The following is a 20,354-nucleotide window of genomic DNA, read 5'->3' on the forward strand; positions in this document are numbered from 1 at the left end:
GACTACCATCAAACCAAATCCACCTCCCCGTCTCACTGGCGTTTCCTCTGTCTGTGTCCAGGTTGATAGAGGAGCTGACTAAAGATCTTTGCTCCAAGGAGGCGCTGATCACAGAGCTGAGCGGAGAGAAGACGACTCTCACGCTCAGGGTGGGAGAGCTGGAGGGACAAGTGCAGGAGCTGTCTTCCTCTCTGCTGCAGAAGGACAAGGATGTGGATGTATGTAGACATTGCATTCCTATTTATTATGACGCCTCGTCGGAGTCTAAGTGTTGGAGCCCTTCAGTAAATCCGTTTCTATCAGCGAGTCATCCCTAGAGTATGTTATTCAAACCCTACATGGTGTTCACAAGACTTCTAAAATTACTGCATTCCTCTGGACCACCATGTCTCCTCTGGCCACACTTCTATTCTAGAAAGCAGCATATGTGACATTCCCAAACCTTATTTTAACAGCTATTCATGTAGCTCACAAGAAGTGTTTGCACGCACAAACTGCTACTCAAACAACAGTCACACTGCAGGGGAACCTGTAAGATAAGATGAACCTGTATTGATCTCCAGCGGGTTCAAGTATTCTCCCATGAAGTATGAACGTATGAACGTATGTATCTGAAGAAAAAACAAAAGAAATGTCTTGTGAAGGTTCATTCGTTCCCTTTCCTGTTTCCTTATGCGTTTCCTTAATCTTAAAATTGATATTAATGTTAATCATTTAAATTCTCAGACCAGTACATGCAGTGAGTTAACAGTCTGTCTCTATTCTTACAGTTTTATCAGGAGGAACTTGGTCGAGAGAGGCTGCGCATCGAACAGGAGATGCAGGTATGTGCAGCTCTGTGTCTTTGTTGGTTCGTTATTACAGAGTTCTCCACTAAGTGTCAGAACGGCGTCACAGTTCTCCCTTAATGTCGGACACACTCTGCCTCCTTATGGAGAAGTGAAACATTGCATTTTCCAAACAGGAGCTGACAAGTGTAGATAGAATGGACACATATTTGAACAATTAAAGTATATTTACTACTTTATTTTATACAAAGTAAAGTATTTAAGACAGAGGGAGATCAGACAAGTTGCAATATAACCAGTACGTTAGAGATTGTGGTACAGAATCCTCAAACTGTACCAAAGTTTGAGGATCTTTTCTCTCATTTTGCCCATTAAGAAAAGTCTGTCTCTGCAGAATAAACCTAATAAAATCAATACAACTACTCTCTGTACATCCTGTGGTGAGCTGCAACTTTGCTCATCTTTGTGCAATCTAACCCCGAATGTTTCATCATGGCTTCCTCCAGTCTGATTGGTCAACAACACAGATATGTGACGGTGAACTTTCCTCTAAAGCGAACAAACAGCAGTGGAGCACCATGTGAGACTGAGGCTTCACCTCGTCACACAGAGTGCCAGAATCTCATTACATTCATAGGCTCTAGCTGCACTGACGTCCCCAAGGACGCCTTTCTGTCCTGATGTCGAGTTAAACTACGAATGGAGAGGGACCATGATGTGAGCTCCCTTTACTTAGCAGTCCTTGACATCAATTTTGCACTTCCAATAATCAATAATCATAACCACAGTCTGCTTTGTTATTCACCGATCTTGTGCTGTGCAGTGTTGGCCTGAATGCGTCACACTATTTGTTGTTGTTGTTGTTGTTGTTGTTGTGTGTGTGTGTGCGTGTGTGTGTGTGTGGCGTTTTAACTTGTAAATCAGTCGTGAATGAAAGATGCAAATGTGCTCACCAGACAGGCTCTCTGCTCAGACTGTGTGAGTGTCGGTGTGACGACAAAATGAAACACAGCGGCGTAGCGTGTTCGGTAATGGACGACAACAACACCATATGTACAACAGTGATGTACATATGATGTGCAACATGTTGTGTCTGAGTGTTGGTATAGATAGCGGACATGTGACAGTTATTTGTTGGTTGTGCGTATGTGTGCACACGAAAGAGACAGCATATATAGAATACAATGATTCCATATTATCCAATACGCCATGAGACATGTCTTTCATTTTAAGGTTTTAAGGAAGAACCGTTGCAGGTAAAACACAGCGAAAACAAAAAATGATTTGCCAGATGTTGCAGCTTTTTACGGCAAGTAAATTATTCTAAATGTGGCGCATAATTATACTTATTAGCAATTTATGTTCTGTAGCAGTGGCAGAAACCGTTAATACAGCGACACTCGCATCTACGCACAGACATCATGTGAGGATCAGTAACTGGGGTCTTGTGCGTGTGTGTGTGTGTGTGTGTGTGTGTGTGTGTGTGTGTGTGTGTGTGTGTGTGTGTGTGTGTGTGTGTGTGTGTGTGTGTGTGTGTGTGTGTGTGTGTGTACACATTCCCATGAGGCGCCCTCTTTCATATGTGCGTGTGTGCATACAGGCATCTTGCTGGTTAGCAGTTCAGCAGGTCTGGTTTCAGCCGGGTTGTCGACAGGTCAGGTTGACCTTCGAGAGCTCAGCGCTCCCAACGCTGATATCAAGTTGTGTAGTTTCCTACAGACACTCGCAATAAGAGCTCCTAATTAGTTCCCCAGACACCACAGCCCTTTAGATCAAATCTATGTCTGGCGAGAGAGGAAGAGCCAGCAAAGGAACATCATCTGAAACCTCTTAAGACAATTATTTTCAGGGTTTCCTTTTTAACAATAATTTGTAGTAATTGGTAAACTGTAAACAACTGTAATCCTTTATAAATGTGCTTGTATTCAATTACATAGATATGGTCAGAAAGAAGAAACATCATATATCCGGTGTTATTATTCTGCTGCAGTCGTCTCTCATGTGTTGCTGGCTGTCTGCAGCCTCCGTCGGGCAAATTCTAACACATTTTGGGATTTATTTTTGTTTTGCACTGCATATCTATGAGGAAGTCACAGCGGGACAGCGTGACCATCTGTTTGTGCCCCCAAGGGAAAAAAAAAAAAAATTGCGGTCACAGCCGTGAAGCACAGTCAAACGCATGAGAAAAGAGCTAGTTGTTTGAGCGTCACAGTCAAATCTTTGTTGAAATATCTGCTCCATGACAACAAGAAGAAGTACAAATAATACTAATCTTGACACAAGTTGCGCTGGTCGGATGAGGGCTCCATTAAAAGACCAAACCAGTATGATGATACTCTTACCAGTATTCAGTGAGCTCAGTGATCCGCTAGCTAGTTAGCAAGTCAACTAAGTCAGCTTTGATTGTTGTAATTCAGCATTGCTTCTTTGTGATGCCTCTTTATGATGTCAAGTGCCCAAATAAGAGCAATACGTCTTAAAAATGCCTGATTCCACCACTATTGATGAGTTAATAGAGGAAAGACAGCAGACGTAACAGAAGGTACGCAGCTGAAACCAAAACTGATATTCATACATAAAAGACGACTCAATTATTAAAATAATCATCTGTGAAGCACTACAGGATAGGACATTATTGCAGACGTGTTTTATTCTACCATACAACAAAAGATGTAGCACAGCTGAAAGTAAAGTACTGGAAAATGGAAACTGGTTCTAGTCAACCCTTAGGCACTGTGTGTGTGTGTGTGTGTGTGTGTGTGTGTGTGTGTGTGTGTGTGTGTGTGTGATGACTCTACAGCATAATTAATGCTGTATATATGATTCTATAAAAAAATGTAATATGATGCCTCATCTTATTGCATACACTAGCTTTGAACAGTGCAGCTGTGATGCTAATAATAACAGCTAATAATGTGTACCTCTTGTACATACTTATTATTTTGTAATATATTATATTGTATAAGAATTATTTTTACTTGCATTGTAAACATTGTAAAACATGCTGTGGCAAAAACTGTATCGTCATACCACTAAAAATGAATTTGATAAAAATAGAATAGAATAGAATAGAGTCTACTCTACTCTATATACTCTTTGATTCCACAGAGCGTCACTAATGTCACGGTGCTACTGAGCGTTTCACCTGCTCAGTCAGGCGGACAGAGTTTAGTAAACCGGGCAGGCGGAAGTAGCAGAGTCCCGGGGGAACATCATCTTATCTCTTTAATAATAAACTCCAGAATCAAGCTGATAGTCGCTGGGTGTACATTATACCGTGTGCTTCAAACTATTGAAAGGCCGTTTTGAATCTGAAAATGGATTTAATGGATGTTAAACCGCGAGCATCTCTGTGCTGCACCGTGCTCCTCCCCCCTCCTGTATTCTCTAAATGGTACGCTCCGCCGCTGCAGGTCTGATTCAGCCTCATCGTTCTCAGCCCGAAGGATCTCCGACCGTACGAAGCATCCGGACCGGACGAGCGCGTGATTGCCTCTCTAGCTGTCGGTAGAGGCTCTGACATGAATACAGACACCGGAAAAAAAGACTCAGAAGACCGTCCCGGGACGCAAATTACTGCTCCGGATTACTGCCGATCACCGGTGTCGTTATTAACCTGATGGCGCGCGGTGCTTGCTGGTGTGTCCGTGACAGCCGACTGATGGCGCAAAGGCGCGTGTCGGTACTGTAGGGGGGAAATGATGAAACGAGCGGCGTGGTGACAGCGCGAGGACGATAACCAGATAGATACCACGTCTGATTCGCGAGACGTTCACATGGCTGCGCTGCGCGTCCGCGGGAGTGACTGTGCGCCATATCACCGATGCACCTGCACCTCCAGCAAATGAATGGCGATCCTGGGCTGATGGATATTTTTTGAATTAACGTCACCATATCTGATCACCTATTTTTACCTCGTGGCTTTTCAGAACCTCACGTGCAACCATCCTCTCCATGCACATTGCTTCTCACTGTCTACCTCATGTCATGTATGTTAAGCCTTTTAATGTAATGCCATTGAAAGGACTGATGTCATAAGGAGCTTTACACTATATGGAATGGAAAAAAGGCTTTAATTGTCCTCTAAACACACCTGGTTATTGTTGAGACATTGTGCTCTTTTGTGCTCACGACGGATCAAATTCATCATAATAAGGGTTCAGGTGTTGGGGTGACTAAGGACAATCGCACACCTGTGGCATGCTCGATCTCAAGATGAAGGAGACGTGTCGCATCTGTGGACGGGAGCTCTGTGGCAACCAGCGGCGGTGGATCTTCCATCCCACCCCCAAGCTCAACCTGCAGGTGCTGCTGTCTCACGCCGTTGGGCGAGAGCTCGCCCGGGACGGCAGAGGAGAGTTCGCCTGCTCGAAGTGCACCTTCATGCTGGACCGCATGTACCGCTTCGACACGGTGATCGCCCGCGTGGAGGCCCTGTCCGTGGAGAGGCTGCAGCGTCTCCTGCAGGAGAAGCACAGGCTGAGGCAGTGCATCAGCGGGCTCTACCGCAAAACAAATTCAGAGGAGGGTGGTGCGGCGGCGGCGACGGTACCCGGGGGTAGCGATGGATCGGGAGATGGGATGGTTGACATTTCCGGTCTCACCCATGCAAAGTACTGCGCCCTGCTCCAAGAGGATCTGGTCTACTCTTTGTACGAGTCCTGGGCCGATGACGGCCTGGACTGTCAGCACCACCACCACCACCACCACCCTCACAGTTCTGCCGGTCCAGAGTCGGAGGTCACGGTTGCGGGATCCCATCGTTGTGTTCCCAACACTCCCAGGAAGTGTCGGGGTTGTTCCTACTGGCGGGTGGCGGACTCTGACTATGAAGCTGTTTGTAAGGTGCCCAGGAAGCTGGCGAGGAGTATTTCCTGTGGGCCGTCATCCAGATATTCAGCCAGCGTTGTTGGAGGGAGTGTGACCGGAGGAGGAGGAGGAGGAGGAGAAAAGAACAATGTGGAGGATTCAGAAGAGCCGCCCTCCTCTTTAACTCTGGTCCCTGGTTCTCCGGACCCCTCGAGGTCGTCCGATAGTGAACGCACCCTGGCTGGGCGAGCCAGCTCCAGCCCCTCTATAGCATCCTTAGAGGAATATATTCAGCCTGGAGCTGTGACAGATGGCCGGCTGAGCTCCCCCAGGGAACCGATAGATGACCGGATATCTGACTCCCTCCTCTCTGAGGAGCACATGGGAGCCCCACATGGCCAAGCCTCACCCGGACCCAGCCTCTCTCTGGCCCTCTGTTTGCTGCAGAGCTATGCCGTCTACCGGCCGGTCCTGAGCTCCAAAGGGAGCAAGCTGCCGGTGCTGCTCCGGCAGAGCTCCGGTAACGGAGGCTCGAGGCTGGCCTTCCCCGATCCCGTCCTGGGAATGTCTTACGATGCTCCGGAGGGAGAAGGAGACGACCGCAGGCCAACGCCCGAGCCGGAGACCCCTCTGATCAGGCTGGTCGACCGGGATCTGAACCTGGCCTACATGGAGGATTTGTTGGAGGACTTGTACAAAGAGTATCCTCCCCCACGTCCTCACCAGGTATACGACCTCAACCAGGATGGTGGTGAACGCACAGATTGGACTAGTGCAGCATGGTGACACACAGTGGGGTCGTGCATTTTGCCTGACTGCTGCAGAACAGAGAACCAACCCAACAGGCTTCAGTGTTTGACAGCCTTTTTTTTTTTTTTACTTAATTAGCCTCATAATCCCAGTCAGTCAGTGAGATCCTGCCCACAGCTTCTCCAGCAAGCTTTTACCCAGGAGGAAGTGAGCTCCAGTGCTGTGTGTGTGTGTGTGTGTGTGTGTGTGTGTGTGTGTGTGTGTGTGTGTGTGTGTGTGTGTTGTGTGTGTTTGTGTGTTGTGAAAATACATTACATGAGCAGTTTGGTGAGGGTAAGCTGTTACACTCGACATGGCCTATTTACCTAGTGTGTGTGTGTGTGTGTGTGTGTGTGTGTGTGTGTGTGTGTGTGTGTGTGCACTCAAAAAGGTCATTAGTCGCATCAATAAGATAGAAAACACACAACGAATAGTGTCATTTTTAACAGTCTAGTGAGTGTAAAGGTCTATAAATTCATGTATTTATGTAATTGCGTCTATATTTAAATGAAGGTGCTGATGATCTTCCATCACAACTGCCATAAACCGAACACAGCCTGCAGACTTAATGACCCGTTTTTCCAGTTACAATCTATTGTGTGGTCGCACAGGATTTTCTGCTCGACGACGATGTGAAAATTCTTCCGGACAATAGTAATCGACGACAGCGTTCTGTGTGTGTGTGTGTGTGTGTGTGTGTGTGTGTGTGTGTGTGTGTGTGTGTGTCTGCCTCGGGGCTGAACTAGGTTAGACGTGGGGAGACGTTAAGACGGAGTGACTCCACTACTGGCCTATTTTCACTCAAGAGCCCTCGAGGCAAACTGGTCCACGCGATGTCAGAGCGTCCCATCAGCTCAGCTCCGGTACAATAGCCCCACTGTAATGATACGTTACTGTACCATTACTGTTAGAAAACATACGTCTTACTGTAACGTTTAATCTCGGCTACATTTAATCAAAGCGTGAGTCTGTGTGTCTAACTGACATCCTTCCTCCAGCGAGTGACCGTTGGAAACTTAGGTTACGTAAAGACAGTAGTGCTACACAACAGTCGTGCATGCAGACACACTCACACCGCTTCAGAGGCTCTTCTCCCCATCGTGGCTTTTTTTTAAAAAAAGTACCTGCATGAATGAGCTGGTTTGTTACACGACAAACACAATCCTCTGTGAACGTTACGCCGACAACAGCCTCTGTATTTTACATGAATTTGAAACGAACAAAATCATCTTCCTCACAAATAGTTCCGCCGCTGGAATTCGGTCAGAAGTTAACGCTCACAGCAGAGTGGGTTTATTTAAAGCTTGAAACGCTTTGTCTCCGTCGTTCCAGAGCCTCGTTGAGGAGCAGCAGAGTCAACTGAACCAGTACGAGTGTGCAGCCGGTCAATGCGTCAGCGAGCTGCAGAAGGCCCAGCTCCAGGTCCAGTCCCTGCAGGCCAAGATCCACGAGAGCGAGGCCAACAATATGGTACGCCCCCCCCTTTCTTTTTAAAGATCGATATCTCTGATGACGGGTGACAGCCTCTGACGGTGTTGCCCCGTCTCCCCTCTGTAGAAACTGCAGGAGAAGCTGCACGAGATGGAGTGTGAGCTGCGTTCAATCCGCCAGGCTGCTCAGAGTCAGGAGAGAACCATTCAGGGTCTCACGGAGTCCATCAGCACCAAAGACAGCGAGGTGAGCGTGCGTCTTTTGTTGTCAACCTGCGCGAGATGACGTTCGAGAGACGCTCATACACGCAATTTTCTTTCCGCTTTAAGGCCCAGGAGCTGTACCAGCTGATGGAAGGGCAGAACAGCACACTGTGTAAGCTGAGAGAAATGCTCCACCGCAACCAGCTGGCTCAATTTAAGGTGAGACTCGGCGCACATGTAGTGGCAGCAAACCCTGATCCAGGATCATTCTTTATTGATGGTGAGAAACCTCGTCTCCAGGCGTGACGCGCTGACTTTGATCCCGTCGTTTCTTTAGGCGCCAGAGGGGGTCAGCGGGTCGGTGATGCTCGCCCAGCTGCAGGGCGAGCTGGTGGGCGTGCAAAGCTCCTTGTTCTCCCTCGGTCTGGAGCTGGAGGCCAGCCAGAGGAGCCTGAGACAGAGTCAGAGGCAAGGAGACGACCTGTCGAGGTTTAAAGACAGACTCAACTCTGACCTGCAGGAGGCGCAGCAGCACAGGGAGGTCACGGAAAAGCACAACCAGGTAAGTGGGTTTGCGGAAAAAACGCGCCTCGGAAGTACGAAAGACCTCCCGTCTCTGACCTCGTCTGACCTCCCGTCTCTGTGTCCCGCAGGACCTGCGCTCTGCCCTACAGAAGAGTCGCTCTGAGCTTCAGGCTAAAGAAGCGGCTCTGAAGGAGGCCGAGGCGGAGAGACACACTGTGGTGCAGGAGAAAGAGAGGAGCATCACGCAGCTCAAGCACTCTCTGCAGGACAAGGAGCAGCAGCTGCAGGTAATCAGTCAGTCCATGCAGTATGTTAGCGACACAGACGCTCACATTTCTGATCCCGTCCAAACATCTGTGTTCCTGCAGGAGTACTCTGAGATGTTGGAGTCAACGGGAAGCTCCAAACCAAGAGATACGCTGCTGGAGAAGCTTAAAGAGCGCATTAAGGACAGAGACAGAGCTCTGGAGGTACATTTCATTAAACACGGTGTGATTAATGCGACTAAAAGACTTTAGTATGCATCTTGCAGCGGCCAAGAGAGCCGGTAGGAGACAGATGTGCAAACTCCCCCTAAATCAGTAGGTCAGCATAAAATTTCACAACCAACAGTAAAAAAAAAGTCTTGATGGGAATTATTAAGGAGAACATCACTACTCTCTAAGAATTCTTCTTAAATATCAGATTCTGGTGGCGTTCCTTAACTAAAATGTTAATTTCATACCCTGACTCATCTTATGAAATGCATTTGTAAAGAACAGGAGCTTTGGATGATGAACCACCTGCTCAGAACATGGTGACTATCACAGTTGAAGGTGCCCAGAATAGCAGCAGTGTGATTTATTTTTTTCTCCCCCTCCACCATCTGCAGCGCTCCATAGATGACAAGTTCCGCTGTGTGGAGGAGCGCGAGGCCCAAGTGAGGAGGCTTCAGCTGGCCCTCAGGGAGAAGGAGCGGGACCTGGAGAGACTCCGCTGCATTCTGTCCAACAACGAGGAGACCGTCACGGTACGCCCGTCTCACACAGGACGAACATGTCGGACCTGATCTTACATCAGGAGAGGCTTTACTTTCAAAACGAGGTCGTTTATGATGCACACCAGTTATTATTCTACTTTTTTTGTGTGGTCACGCCTGTGATTGTGACCGATCAGAGTCTGGACGCCCTGGTGCGGGGCAAAGAGCTGGAGCTGGAACAGGCGGCCGAGGCCTACAGGAACCTCCAGTGGCTGAAGCAGCAGAGCGAGGAGAAGGAGAGAAACACTCTGAGAGAGAAAGACACCATCATCAGCCAGCTGCAGGCAGCTCTACAGACACACAGCCTGGAGGCCCAGGTAGCACGCACACACACACACACACACACACACACACACACACACACACACACACACACACACACACTCGTGGATTGCCTTTATGGCCGTTGCTCCTAATTGTACTAACTGGAAAACCAGTCCACGTAGACAAACCTGTGCTACTAGTTTTCCATTTGACAAATACATCAGGTGTGCTGACATGGGCCTTTCTGGGTGTGTGTGTGTGTGTGTGTGTGTGTGTGTGTGTGTGTGTGTTTACAGGATCTCACAGCCACCCTCGTTGCCAGAGTTCAGGCCGGTCCCACTGAGGTTGTCGAGGAGCTGAAAGCTCGGCTGGCGCTGAAAGAAAAACTCTTCCAGGAGCTGCTCTCGGACCGCAGCCGCCAGTCTGACGAACACCAAGCGCAGGTCCAGGGAATGCTCAACACTCTCAGCTCCAAAGACCAGTACCTGCAGGTAGGTCGTGTTGCTGGTATGGTTATGGGAAAGCAATCGTGCACAACAGCAAATCTTTCAACCTCTCCTCCCTCCTCTCCTCTCTCTCTCTCTCTCTCTCTCTCTCTCAGGACTACTCCTACAGGCTCTCCCTTGTGATCAGTGAGCGGACCGGCCAGCTGCAGGAGCTACGCAGACAGCTGTCGTCTAGAGAGCGAGAGCTGTGCGAGCTGAAGCAGGACATGGAGAGAGAGATGGGAGGAGAGGCGGAGAACCTGCGGAGTCTGCTCAAAGAGAAAGAAGCCTTTATCAAGGTACCTTTTTTTCCCCCCATTTGTTTCCTCCCTTGCTTCATCTCCTGTAGACCTGATCTTCACAGCAGACTTTTATTCGCCAGGAGCTGATGCGCAGCCAGGAGGAGGCGATGCAGCCGTCCTCTGCAGAGAGCGAGGCAGAGATGAAGGCTGTCCAGGAAGAGCTGCAGCTGGTAGTGAAGAAGGAGAGGGAGGCTCAGGTATTTGTGTGGACGCTGTGATTAAAAACATAAAAACGATCCTTCTTCTTTTTTTAAAACGCTCACACGGCGTGTCTTTGTGCGCTCTCCCTGCAGACGGAGCTCTCCGCTCTGCGCTCGTCTTTGGCTCACCGGCAGGACAATGAGGACGGCGCCGATCACCAAGTAGGGCGTGGCTTCATCCTCAATCAATTAGACGGTGTTCGGCTATTTGTGCTGCTTAATAACCTGCATTGATTATGTCTCATCCACCCCGCCTGCCACTGTGATCTAGTGTGTGCTGGAGCGGCTCGTGTCAGAGTACAACAGGCTGAACGACGCGCTGCGGACGGAGAAGAGATTATACCAAAATCTCACACAGGTTCACACCAGGAGTGACAGGTAGGGAAGCTGCACGGCGGCCTTCTGACAGAATACAGTTCGGTTTCCTTTTGTTTTGCTCTGAAACACATTTCCCTTTGTCCTCAGCTCTGAGAAGATCCAGGCCCTCCACACCGAGCTAGACTCGGTTCAGGCACTCCGCAGACAGCTGGAGGAGGTCCTGGCCAGGACCCGCAGCACGGCCCTGATGCTGGAACGGGCAGCTAAAAAGCAGCCCGTCTTTGGAGGTGGGGACGGGCCGGGTCCAGCCTGCGGGGCTGCAGGGGGCGCTGTGTCTGATCGCAGCACTGCTGAGTGACACTCTTTATGTGACACGGAGCTGTCTGCAGCCACTGATGGTCAGGTTCATAAAGAACAAGAAGACAGTTCTGCTTTTTAAGTGTGCATGAAAAAAAAAAAAAAAGAGCAGAATCTGACCATCAGTTTCCAGGTAGCTTCATCCAGATAGCACCACTCTCTCCTCCCAGCTGTTCAAATGAACCTCAGTGGTGTGAAGTGGCAACGTGCAACCCAGAGTCTTATTTATTAATATGTGTGTGGTGTGAATATGTTTTTGTGTTGTTTCCCGGAAACGGCCTGCGTGTCGCTCTGCACTGCGATAGTTTCATCTCCGTGTCCCGTGTCTCACCGGCGTCTGTCCTCCAGCCTTACCATCACAGTGAAGTTCCGTCTTGTGGAGAAACTCGAGCTCATGCCTTAACGTCTGGGAACGTCTCTCATCGTCCGTCATTTTGTTTTTTATATCATGTGTTTGTGAACAGGATGTGCACACCTCACAAGGCCCGAGATACAAAATCCCCCCAAAAAACCCCGGTCATGTAGCTTCCTCTAGTTCAGCCTCAGCCTGGAGCGCTCTCACACATCCTGCTCTGCTCTAGTCGTGCTTTAGTCTGACGGATGAGGTCAGAGGTCATTGGCTATCAGGCGGTTGGTTCACGCCGATCTCTTTAAGGTAACGTCGCGGTAGTTTAGTACATGTGTTGTTTTTAGTTAGTCTGCTTTGTCTCAAGAAGGCAGAACAATATAGTCTGTCTGCACTACGCTCTCAATACATCACATGCGATGTGATTGCCAGGAGTAATACTTTTTCCCATTTAAATATTTATATTAGGTAGAATACATTTTCCTTGGGATTTGTGCTGATCTCTCATCCAGCATCAGAGATGGAATCCTTGTCAACACTTCTTTTTGTATATTTAATGCAACAGAAATAAAAAAATGTGCTGGCTTTTTTTTTTTGTCAAAAGCACTTCTGTTTGTTGTGTTTAATTGGGAATTTGTCTTAGAAGCATCCCAAATCTGAACCCCCCCCCCCAACACACGTCCTTGATCTACCTCCCTTCTGTCCCCAGAGCTCAACCCACAGTGTGTTCCTCTGTCTCAACCATTCCTCTGCAGTCTGTCCTGTATCAAGAACACACGTGTTATAAACGTGTTGTAAAGTCATTTAAATACGGTCAGAAATATCTCAACTTGTCAACAGATTTCGGTAGATAATTCAGTCTTCACATATAAATATGAACACAAAACTGTGTGTCCAAATTAGTGTTTGTTTCTGGTGTCGTCCCTCATGCATGATACTGTGGCATGGAGTTCATGTTTGCATGGCTGTTCTGCTGTGAGACATTCACACACCAAGGGGAGCTCATGTGAGCCTTTTACTCAACATCCCCGATCGTTTTAAACATGAAATCCACCTTAGTTTAACTGACGCACACACACACACACACACACAGTGTCGAGGAGCGTCCCTGTCTGTGTTATGATCCCGTATGAGAGCGGAGACAATATGTGTTAACCGGGGCGTCTCATTCAGTCGGTGCCGCTTGGAGAGCACATTGTTCAATCTGTAACCAGCCAGACGTTCGCTTCCGTGAACTTCCTGCCTCTCAGCAGCAGCAGCGACACGTTTCAGACATTTAACTTGGATTCTCGTTTTAGGGTCAAAGAGTCAAATTACAGTGCCTTTGAACTTTATCCGGATTATGAACTAATCCCGTAATAAGTTCCAAAAATGCACTGAGCAACGGTAGATACACACACGATGCACATCTACACACTGTTTGTGAAATATGTGTGTGTGTGTGTGTGTGTGAAACTAATTTCCTTTTGCACTGAGCCTCTGCGTCCTTTAGTTTTCCCCACGAAACCGTTCATGTAAGAGAATTTAAATAAATACATGAAGATCAATTACATTTGTCTCAGTTTCCCTTGAACACACACACACACACACACACACACACACACACATATGCACACTCTGGTCCTGGGTTGCGCATGTCTTGAGTGTGTGTTTTGGCCGGTGGGCAGAGTGTGACGCAACATTTCCCTTTAGTCCCATGACAACGTGGTGATTCAGTGTAGAAACAGGAGGGCTGGAAAGAAGAGGTGGACGCTGGAGAGAGGGAGACGATACACAAATCATAGAATAAGAAGAATAACGAAACCGGGATAAAAGCAAAGTGGATGATTTATATGGTTGCTTTGTTTCCAGAGCTCAGCACAGACGAGGAGGGGGAGGAGGAGGAGGAGGAAGGAGACGATGAAGATGGCAGCAGTGACGAGTTTACGGACAGCATAGAGGAGGATGAGGATAAAGTGACGGCCAGAAGTTTGGCCTCCGTTCAGGTAGACGTCTTCTACTTCCGTTTCACTGTTGAATCCCTTTAAATTCAGCTTGTAGCCAGAGATTCATGGACCTCTCACTAATTTAAACCACTCAATGGCTTCAATGGTAGCACAATAACAGACGGCGTCTTCTGTTAAGGCTCGTGGAGCTGAGGGTGTGATTGGACCGCAGGTGTCCCAGAGAGCTGATGTGAAGCAGCTCGAGGAAGCAAGGAAGACACTTGAAGGCCATCTTGAAGAAATAAGGTTGCAACTGGAGAGGGATGGATACACCACCGTGGCTCAGATGAGGTGCATGTTTGTCTCAGAGATCCTCTGGAAAACTCTGTGTTTTCATTGTCTACGCTGCAGGAGAGGGGTTTAGATCTGACAGCTTCATCATGCATGTGTCTGTTTGTCCTCCTTCCTCGTGTTCTGCTAGGAGTGCACTGCAGAGGCTGCAGCAGGAGAACCAGGCTTTGAAAGAAACCAGAGGACGAGCTGGAGTTGTGGGCCTGAGGACAAACCCGGAGAGGAATCACAGGAGTTTGAATCAGGAAGAGGAGCTAGAGGAGGCGATTGAGGAAGAAGATGAAGAGGAGGAAACATCTTCGGTGCCGGTGGGAAAGCGAGGTCATCCGTGTGTTAGTCTGAGCGACGAGCGAGTGAAGAGGCACTGCAAGGGGCCGCGCTCTCTGACGTCCCATCATCACACACACCAGCCTGAGGTAACTCATTCTTCATTCAATAGAAATCAAACTCTTAGTGACCTACTCAAGAGTTGCTTAAGCGTGTTGTTGCCGTTGCAGGAGGTGGAGCCTGCTGGAGACAGCAGCGAGGACGGAGCGCCGTGGCAGGATGCAGAGGAGGGTCTTCGTGAGCAGGCGGCCCGGCTGACCTCCGATCTGGCTCTGAGCCACCAGGAGAACCGAGAGCTGCAGGAAAGGCTGATGGTGTCTGAAGCCACGGTCCACGCTCAGGCTGAACAACTGAAGGACTACCGAGATCTGCTCAGTGAGTCACTCTCAGGAACATCTATGGTTATTGACACACAAAAGAACGTACTCAAAACCGCAATCACACACTGATAACTACACCAGACTTAAGTCATTTCTTACTCACGTCTCTGCAGCGGAGACGTCGGTCCAGCAAGCCAGTAAGCAGGTGCAGGTGGATCTCCAGGACCTGGGTTATGAGACGTGTGGTCGCAGCGAGAACGAAGCTGAGAGAGAAGACGCCAGCAGCCCAGGTAACGAACGGATCAAATCCCTCCCAATCTGACGCACTAGTGTTCTCCTCTCCTGTAGAATGCACTCACTGATCCGCATGACTCAATGCGTCTCTTCATCGCTCCCTCTTTCAGAGTTTGATGACCTGGAGATGTGCACGTCGCTGTCCAATCAGCAGGACTACGAAGGTGCGGGCAGCTGGTACGCCGGCAGCAGTAACGCAGGTGAAATGGAGGACGAGTCGGCCTCTCTGCAGCACCTGGTCCAGGATCTCCGCTCACAGCTGACCCGCTGCCACAAGGTGATCCGTGGGCTGCAGCTGCGTGTCCGCTCCCTGTCCACCACCAGCGACTACGCCTCCAGCCTGGAGCGAACCCCACGCAAGGTACTGCGACATTAACCGGCTGCTCGGCATCACTGACCGGCCTTTTTGGGGTTTATTATGTATTCATGATGATGTTTTATCCTCACCTTCTAGGTAAACTGGGCCTTTGAGACATCACCGGCCCCCAGCGGCGTGGAAGAGGACGAAGGCTGGATGTCTGACACCCAGGGCATTCTCTCAGGGCCCAAACCCAGCAGGGAACTGCAGGAACTGATGGCACGAGTTGGGTCACTGGAGGCGCAACTGAAGAGCTCCCGACGGGAGGACAAGAGCCAAGCAGAGGAGGGGAAATGTGCCACCTGGCCCGGGTGAGTGGGCAGAGACAGATAAGATTAAAGAGCATGAGAATGATGAGTCACCAGACTTACATGGTTCCTTTTCTCCCTCCCTCCCGCAGGAATTACAACTCTCTGATCCAGGCACAAGCTCGTGAGCTGTCCCACCTGAGGCAGAGGGTGAGAGAGGGGCAAGGAGTCTGCCACATCCTCACCCAGCACCTGGGTGATACCACCAAGGTGCTGCAAACCCTTCTGCACTGACTAACTACATCCCTGAACCACATTCCTACAGATTACCAACACGTGGAAATAATGGGAGTGTTGCATTTCGTAGTCGGTGTTCTCATAGCTACTCAAATTCTCTACAACTTGCAGACCTTCGAGGAGCTGCTGCGGGCCAACGATATCGACTACTACATGGGTCAGAGCTTCAGAGAGCAGTTGGCACAGAACTCTGCCCTGGCACAAAGAGTGGTCGCCAAGATCAGCGGACGTAAGGAACATCTCCCCCCCCCGTGTCTTCCATCGCACAGACAGACAGTTCATTCTTGTGGTCCTTTTATGCCCAAATTGTCCCTTTTTTTTTGACGTTTCCTCTCTCCTCTGCTGCATTTCCCGTTTCACTTCCGTAGGCAACCGTGCAGAGAGCCACGACGACAAGACAGGCCACGAGCTGCTTGCCCTGCGGTGAGTCGGCTCGCTAACGTGCTTTAAAAAGAACAGCGCTGATCTGTCGAATCCCCTGCAGCATTGAGATGTGTGGGCCTCCCTCGAAGTTATTAGTGGAGCACTTACCACTCCTGTCCTAGCGATTAGTTCACGTCGTCACACCACACGGCTCCTCGCGGTAGAAGGAGACAGAAGGTTGCTGTTAATCCACACGCAGGCCCCAGCATGGATCCTTTAACCTTAAGTTGCTTTCGTTGAATAGTCTTACGGTGCAGGTGTCCCGCCAGCTGGGCCTAAGAGGCTCAGTGTGACTGGTTGACAATCCTTTAGTTGCATCATTCAGTTGCTCAATGGAGGACTGTTTCTGTTGGATCTATGCTCGGTCACTTATTCCTGGATTTTAAGCGTTTAAAGCTACCGCGACTTCTTTTTAGTTTTTTTATTATTAAGAAGGTATCTTAGATTTAGAAGACAGTCTGAAGAGTCTGAAGTGCATCAAGGACGTGGTCTTTCTGGACTGAACTGATGGCTCCCCTGTGGAAATCTATGATTTCTAAGAGCAGCTCCGTATACAGGAACTCGCTGTGGTCTTTTTCAACGGCTCGAGGACAAGCGAGAGACACGTCTTTTCTTAGGATGCTGTTGGAGAGAGACAGGGAGTTCATGCTTCAGCAACTGAAACAGTAAGGGGAAGTGACTTCACATCGGCAGGTGTACTTTAAGACGACACTGTAATAGCTGTTCCTGCGTGTCCTCTACACTCCTCCTTTAGTTTTACTCGAGGATAATCATCCACAAATGATGTAGAGCTACATAAGATCTTGCTGTCCATCATTTTCAGTGATTATGATGTCGAGTTAATGTTTATTTGTCCTCGTTAGCTATCAGTCCAGACCGTCATGGTTGATTGTCTTGTCTAGGCTGAGTAAGGAGCTTCAGCAGAAAGATCAGATCATCGAGTCGCTCCACACCAAGCTGCAGCAGCGTCCAGAGACCCCGTCCAGCTGCCATGCCCTCTCTGAGACCACCGACCAATCAGACAGAACCTCGCTGGTGTCTGATGAGTACAGAACCAATGAAGACTTGGAGCTGTGCTCCGATTTAGACGCCGGAGAATATCAGGAGGAGCATGGGCTGCAGCGGCCGGGACACGGATCAGAACAAGAAGGTAACGTTGTTGTTTTTTTGTATGTTCCAGCTCTCCATATCTGGAAAGTGCCTCTTCCTTCCTCTCACTTTTCATTCCCCTCCTTTAGTCCATCCATCTATCCTTCCTCCTCATGGCTTCCTTAAGTCCTCCAGCAGCTGTCCCAACATGCATTGCTCAGCCCCCGTGGGTTTGACCGGTCAGTCCTCTAGAGGTACGGTACTCACAGATGCAAATCCCCCCAAAATCACATTTCCTTTTCCCTCCTCCTCCTCCTGCTTCACCTTCTGTACGTGTCATTCTCCTCCAGCCCTTTTCAGTGAGCCTGTCTCCCACTCCTACTCTGTCCCCTCTGGCCCTGACGTCTGGGGTAAAGAAGTCACTTCTGACCCCCGGCCCAGGGCCCTGTCTGTGATCGCTGTTCGCCCCGAGCTGGACACGCTGTACAAACTGATGAGTGAGCAGAACGGGGGTGAGGGCCTTGGTGGGGGAGTGACGTGTGAACAGAACCATCTCACTTGCAGATTCATTACATTCCTCTGTTGTCCTTGAGTTTTTTCACACACTTCACTCTTTTGTGTGTGTGTGTGTGTGTGTGTGTGTGTGTGTGTGTGTGTGTTCCAGGTTTTGCAGTTCCCCACGACAAGCCTCTGTTCACTCTCGCACCGGGTGCCCACATCCAGCACGACCTCTCCAGCTACAGCCCGCAATCCCATCATGCCTTTCAACAGTATCCGCTGGGCGGCATCCCCGAAGGCCACTCGACAAAGTCTGACTCGGGTCTAGTGACAGGGCGGACTATGTGGGACATGGAAAACATGGTTCCGCCAGTTGGAGGCTACTCTGGATCATCGGGACACCAGCAGGGAGGCAGCCACGCCGGTGGGACGCTCTACTGTTTTGTCTCGTTAGTAATCGATATACAAAGTCTTCAGAAAAGTCAAATGATTATTACCGTGTTGTTGTTATGTCGTCTCTAGGAGTCAATTTGATAGAGGAGCACCTGCGGGAGGTGAGGTGTCTCCGTCAGCGTCTGGAGGAGTCCATTAGGACCAATGAGAGGCTCCGACTGCAGCTGGAAGAGAGACTGGCCTCAAACGGGCGCGATGGAGGTATCGCAGCCCTCGCTGCAACATTCTTTCTCTATTTGTAAGAAATTACATTAAATAACTTCTTCTGTTTTTTTGGCCAGGGGCACCAACAAACATCTACATTCAGGGACTGGACACAGTCAGTCAACTGTCCAATGAGATCCGAGTGATGAAGGAAGAGAACGTGGGTCTGAAGTCACGCCTGCAGGCCAGCACAGGTACTTCCTTTGAATGTTTGAATCACTCTCCTCTGGAATAGACGCATGTTCAGCCATCTTTTTTAAACTCTCCTCCTTCCTCAGACACGTGTGAGGAGGTGGTGCAGTTGCGGGAGGCGGTGTTTACGGCACGCGCCCGCCTGAAGCAAGCAGAGCTGGAGGCAGAGCAGTGGAAGGAGGAGCTGAGACGACTCCAGGCTCACACTCAGGAGCAAGGACAGCAGATACACATCTTAAGGCAGGAACGGCAGGCCAGCCAGGAGAAGACCAACAGGTGTGTGTGTGTGTGTGTGTGTGTGTGTGTGTGCAGATTGAATCAAACATCGACTGATTCGTTGATAGAACTTGTCTGTGTGTGTGTCTGTGTGTGTGTGTGTACACATCTAATGCACTGTGATGCATCCTCAGGCTCCAGCATGAGGTGTCTCTACTGCAGCAGCAGCTGTGTGAGAGCAGAGAGCTCATCCACTCCCTGCAGAGTGAGCTACAAGTGTACGATCGAGTGTGTTCCAGCACCAACGCCAACAAAGGCAAGTCTGTCCATCGCACACACTAGCTGTACTGCATACACTCCCCTTGTTACGTAACATGTTGGCGCCATCTGGTGATAGAAATCAAAGTTGCATCGTGGTAGACCGTGGTTGTGGGTTTTGTGTTCAGGCTACCTGTGTGAGCTCCCAGGCCTCCCGGTGGAGCTGGGGGAGCTGCTCGGGGAGGTGAGGAGCCTGCGAGCCCAGCTGCAGAACAGCGTCCAGGAGAACAGCGCCCTCAAACAACTGGAGCTCCACAAGCAGCTGGAGCAGAAACTGGGTGTCGGCTCTCCTCGGACCCCCTCCCTCTCCGCCCTCACCGCCAGCCCTCAGAGAGAGAACTTCTACCGGCGCCAGCTGCTGCACGGTGAGACGGGCGGCTCCTAGATACGACGCAACTACAACGACACGACGTGTCCTTGGCGCTCAGTGTGCTGTGGTGTGGTTTGCGCTGTGTCCAAGCCCGGTTTGTTGTTTCTGTGTGCTCCACAGACCCGGCTCCGTCTCCACCGGTCAGGGACATCGGTCTGTTTAACTGTGGATCTCCCGGTCCTCCCTACTCAGACCTGGAGGACAGCCATAGCACTGCCAATGGTGTGATTTTAACTGCGCTGCATGTTAATCTGTCTTAAACGTGTGGTTTGCTCTGTAACAACAATAACTTCTTAGAATGAATACTGTTTTAATCACTGCTGAACTCGCAATACACAATAAATGCAAAGATGTCATGCAAAGTCAAAGTCAAAGTCACATTCAGCTCTTTCACTCCCAACAGACCCTCTCGACCCTCACTCTGAGCTGGAGGGGGAGGCCCCCGACGGATCGTTTGCAAACCGCAATGGCCGCCACGCCATCGGCCACGTGGATGACTTCAGCGCTCTTCAGCAGCAGGTCCTAGAGGGCGGGAGCCTCGTCCAGCGCATGGAGACAACCCTGCAGGCCTGCCTCGGCCCGCCACTGCTGGAGGGCCACCAGAAGCAGAGCAGTGAGCTGGTGAGAGCCGAAACA

At 49.7% G+C, this 20,354-nt stretch overlaps 1 protein-coding gene across 6 annotated transcripts in view; it reads left to right on the forward strand.

The window, feature by feature from the left end:
* Nucleotides 1-20,354, forward strand: part of LOC137865903 (myomegalin-like) — a 37,621-nt gene that overhangs the window by 11,742 nt on the left and 5,525 nt on the right. For 2 of the 6 annotated variants that reach the window (XM_068701465.1, XM_068701468.1), the window contains exons 1-36: nucleotides 4,206-6,323; nucleotides 7,719-7,856; nucleotides 7,944-8,063; nucleotides 8,147-8,239; nucleotides 8,358-8,582; nucleotides 8,674-8,832; nucleotides 8,914-9,015; nucleotides 9,417-9,554; nucleotides 9,701-9,880; nucleotides 10,124-10,318; nucleotides 10,429-10,611; nucleotides 10,695-10,811; nucleotides 10,908-10,976; nucleotides 11,086-11,192; nucleotides 11,280-11,419; nucleotides 13,687-13,820; nucleotides 13,960-14,111; nucleotides 14,242-14,527; nucleotides 14,609-14,813; nucleotides 14,932-15,048; nucleotides 15,163-15,413; nucleotides 15,507-15,721; nucleotides 15,811-15,928; nucleotides 16,067-16,184; nucleotides 16,324-16,378; nucleotides 17,281-17,528; nucleotides 17,617-17,721; nucleotides 17,818-17,979; nucleotides 18,132-18,389; nucleotides 18,488-18,619; nucleotides 18,700-18,816; nucleotides 18,901-19,090; nucleotides 19,225-19,346; nucleotides 19,477-19,713; nucleotides 19,839-19,940; nucleotides 20,122-20,339. In XM_068701465.1, the coding sequence (XP_068557566.1) occupies nucleotides 4,989-6,323; nucleotides 7,719-7,856; nucleotides 7,944-8,063; nucleotides 8,147-8,239; nucleotides 8,358-8,582; nucleotides 8,674-8,832; nucleotides 8,914-9,015; nucleotides 9,417-9,554; nucleotides 9,701-9,880; nucleotides 10,124-10,318; nucleotides 10,429-10,611; nucleotides 10,695-10,811; nucleotides 10,908-10,976; nucleotides 11,086-11,192; nucleotides 11,280-11,419; nucleotides 13,687-13,820; nucleotides 13,960-14,111; nucleotides 14,242-14,527; nucleotides 14,609-14,813; nucleotides 14,932-15,048; nucleotides 15,163-15,413; nucleotides 15,507-15,721; nucleotides 15,811-15,928; nucleotides 16,067-16,184; nucleotides 16,324-16,378; nucleotides 17,281-17,528; nucleotides 17,617-17,721; nucleotides 17,818-17,979; nucleotides 18,132-18,389; nucleotides 18,488-18,619; nucleotides 18,700-18,816; nucleotides 18,901-19,090; nucleotides 19,225-19,346; nucleotides 19,477-19,713; nucleotides 19,839-19,940; nucleotides 20,122-20,339 (6,843 nt within the window). In that variant the 5' untranslated portion in view covers nucleotides 4,206-4,988. Of the gene's footprint in view, nucleotides 1-61; nucleotides 219-770; nucleotides 825-4,205; nucleotides 6,324-7,718; nucleotides 7,857-7,943; nucleotides 8,064-8,146; nucleotides 8,240-8,357; nucleotides 8,583-8,673; nucleotides 8,833-8,913; nucleotides 9,016-9,416; nucleotides 9,555-9,700; nucleotides 9,881-10,123; nucleotides 10,319-10,428; nucleotides 10,612-10,694; nucleotides 10,812-10,907; nucleotides 10,977-11,085; nucleotides 11,193-11,279; nucleotides 11,420-13,686; nucleotides 13,821-13,959; nucleotides 14,112-14,241; nucleotides 14,528-14,608; nucleotides 14,814-14,931; nucleotides 15,049-15,162; nucleotides 15,414-15,506; nucleotides 15,722-15,810; nucleotides 15,929-16,066; nucleotides 16,185-16,323; nucleotides 16,379-17,280; nucleotides 17,529-17,616; nucleotides 17,722-17,817; nucleotides 17,980-18,131; nucleotides 18,390-18,487; nucleotides 18,620-18,699; nucleotides 18,817-18,900; nucleotides 19,091-19,224; nucleotides 19,347-19,476; nucleotides 19,714-19,838; nucleotides 19,941-20,121; nucleotides 20,340-20,354 lie in introns of those variants that run through there. The other 4 variants (XM_068701471.1, XM_068701466.1, XM_068701467.1 and 1 more) reach the window with 4 other exon arrangements.

This window comes from Cebidichthys violaceus, unplaced genomic scaffold (assembly GCF_023349555.1).
Source record: "Cebidichthys violaceus isolate CVI_PGR_0920_01 unplaced genomic scaffold, fCebVio1.0.p SCAF_8, whole genome shotgun sequence".
Lineage (NCBI taxonomy): Eukaryota > Metazoa > Chordata > Actinopteri > Perciformes > Stichaeidae > Cebidichthys > Cebidichthys violaceus.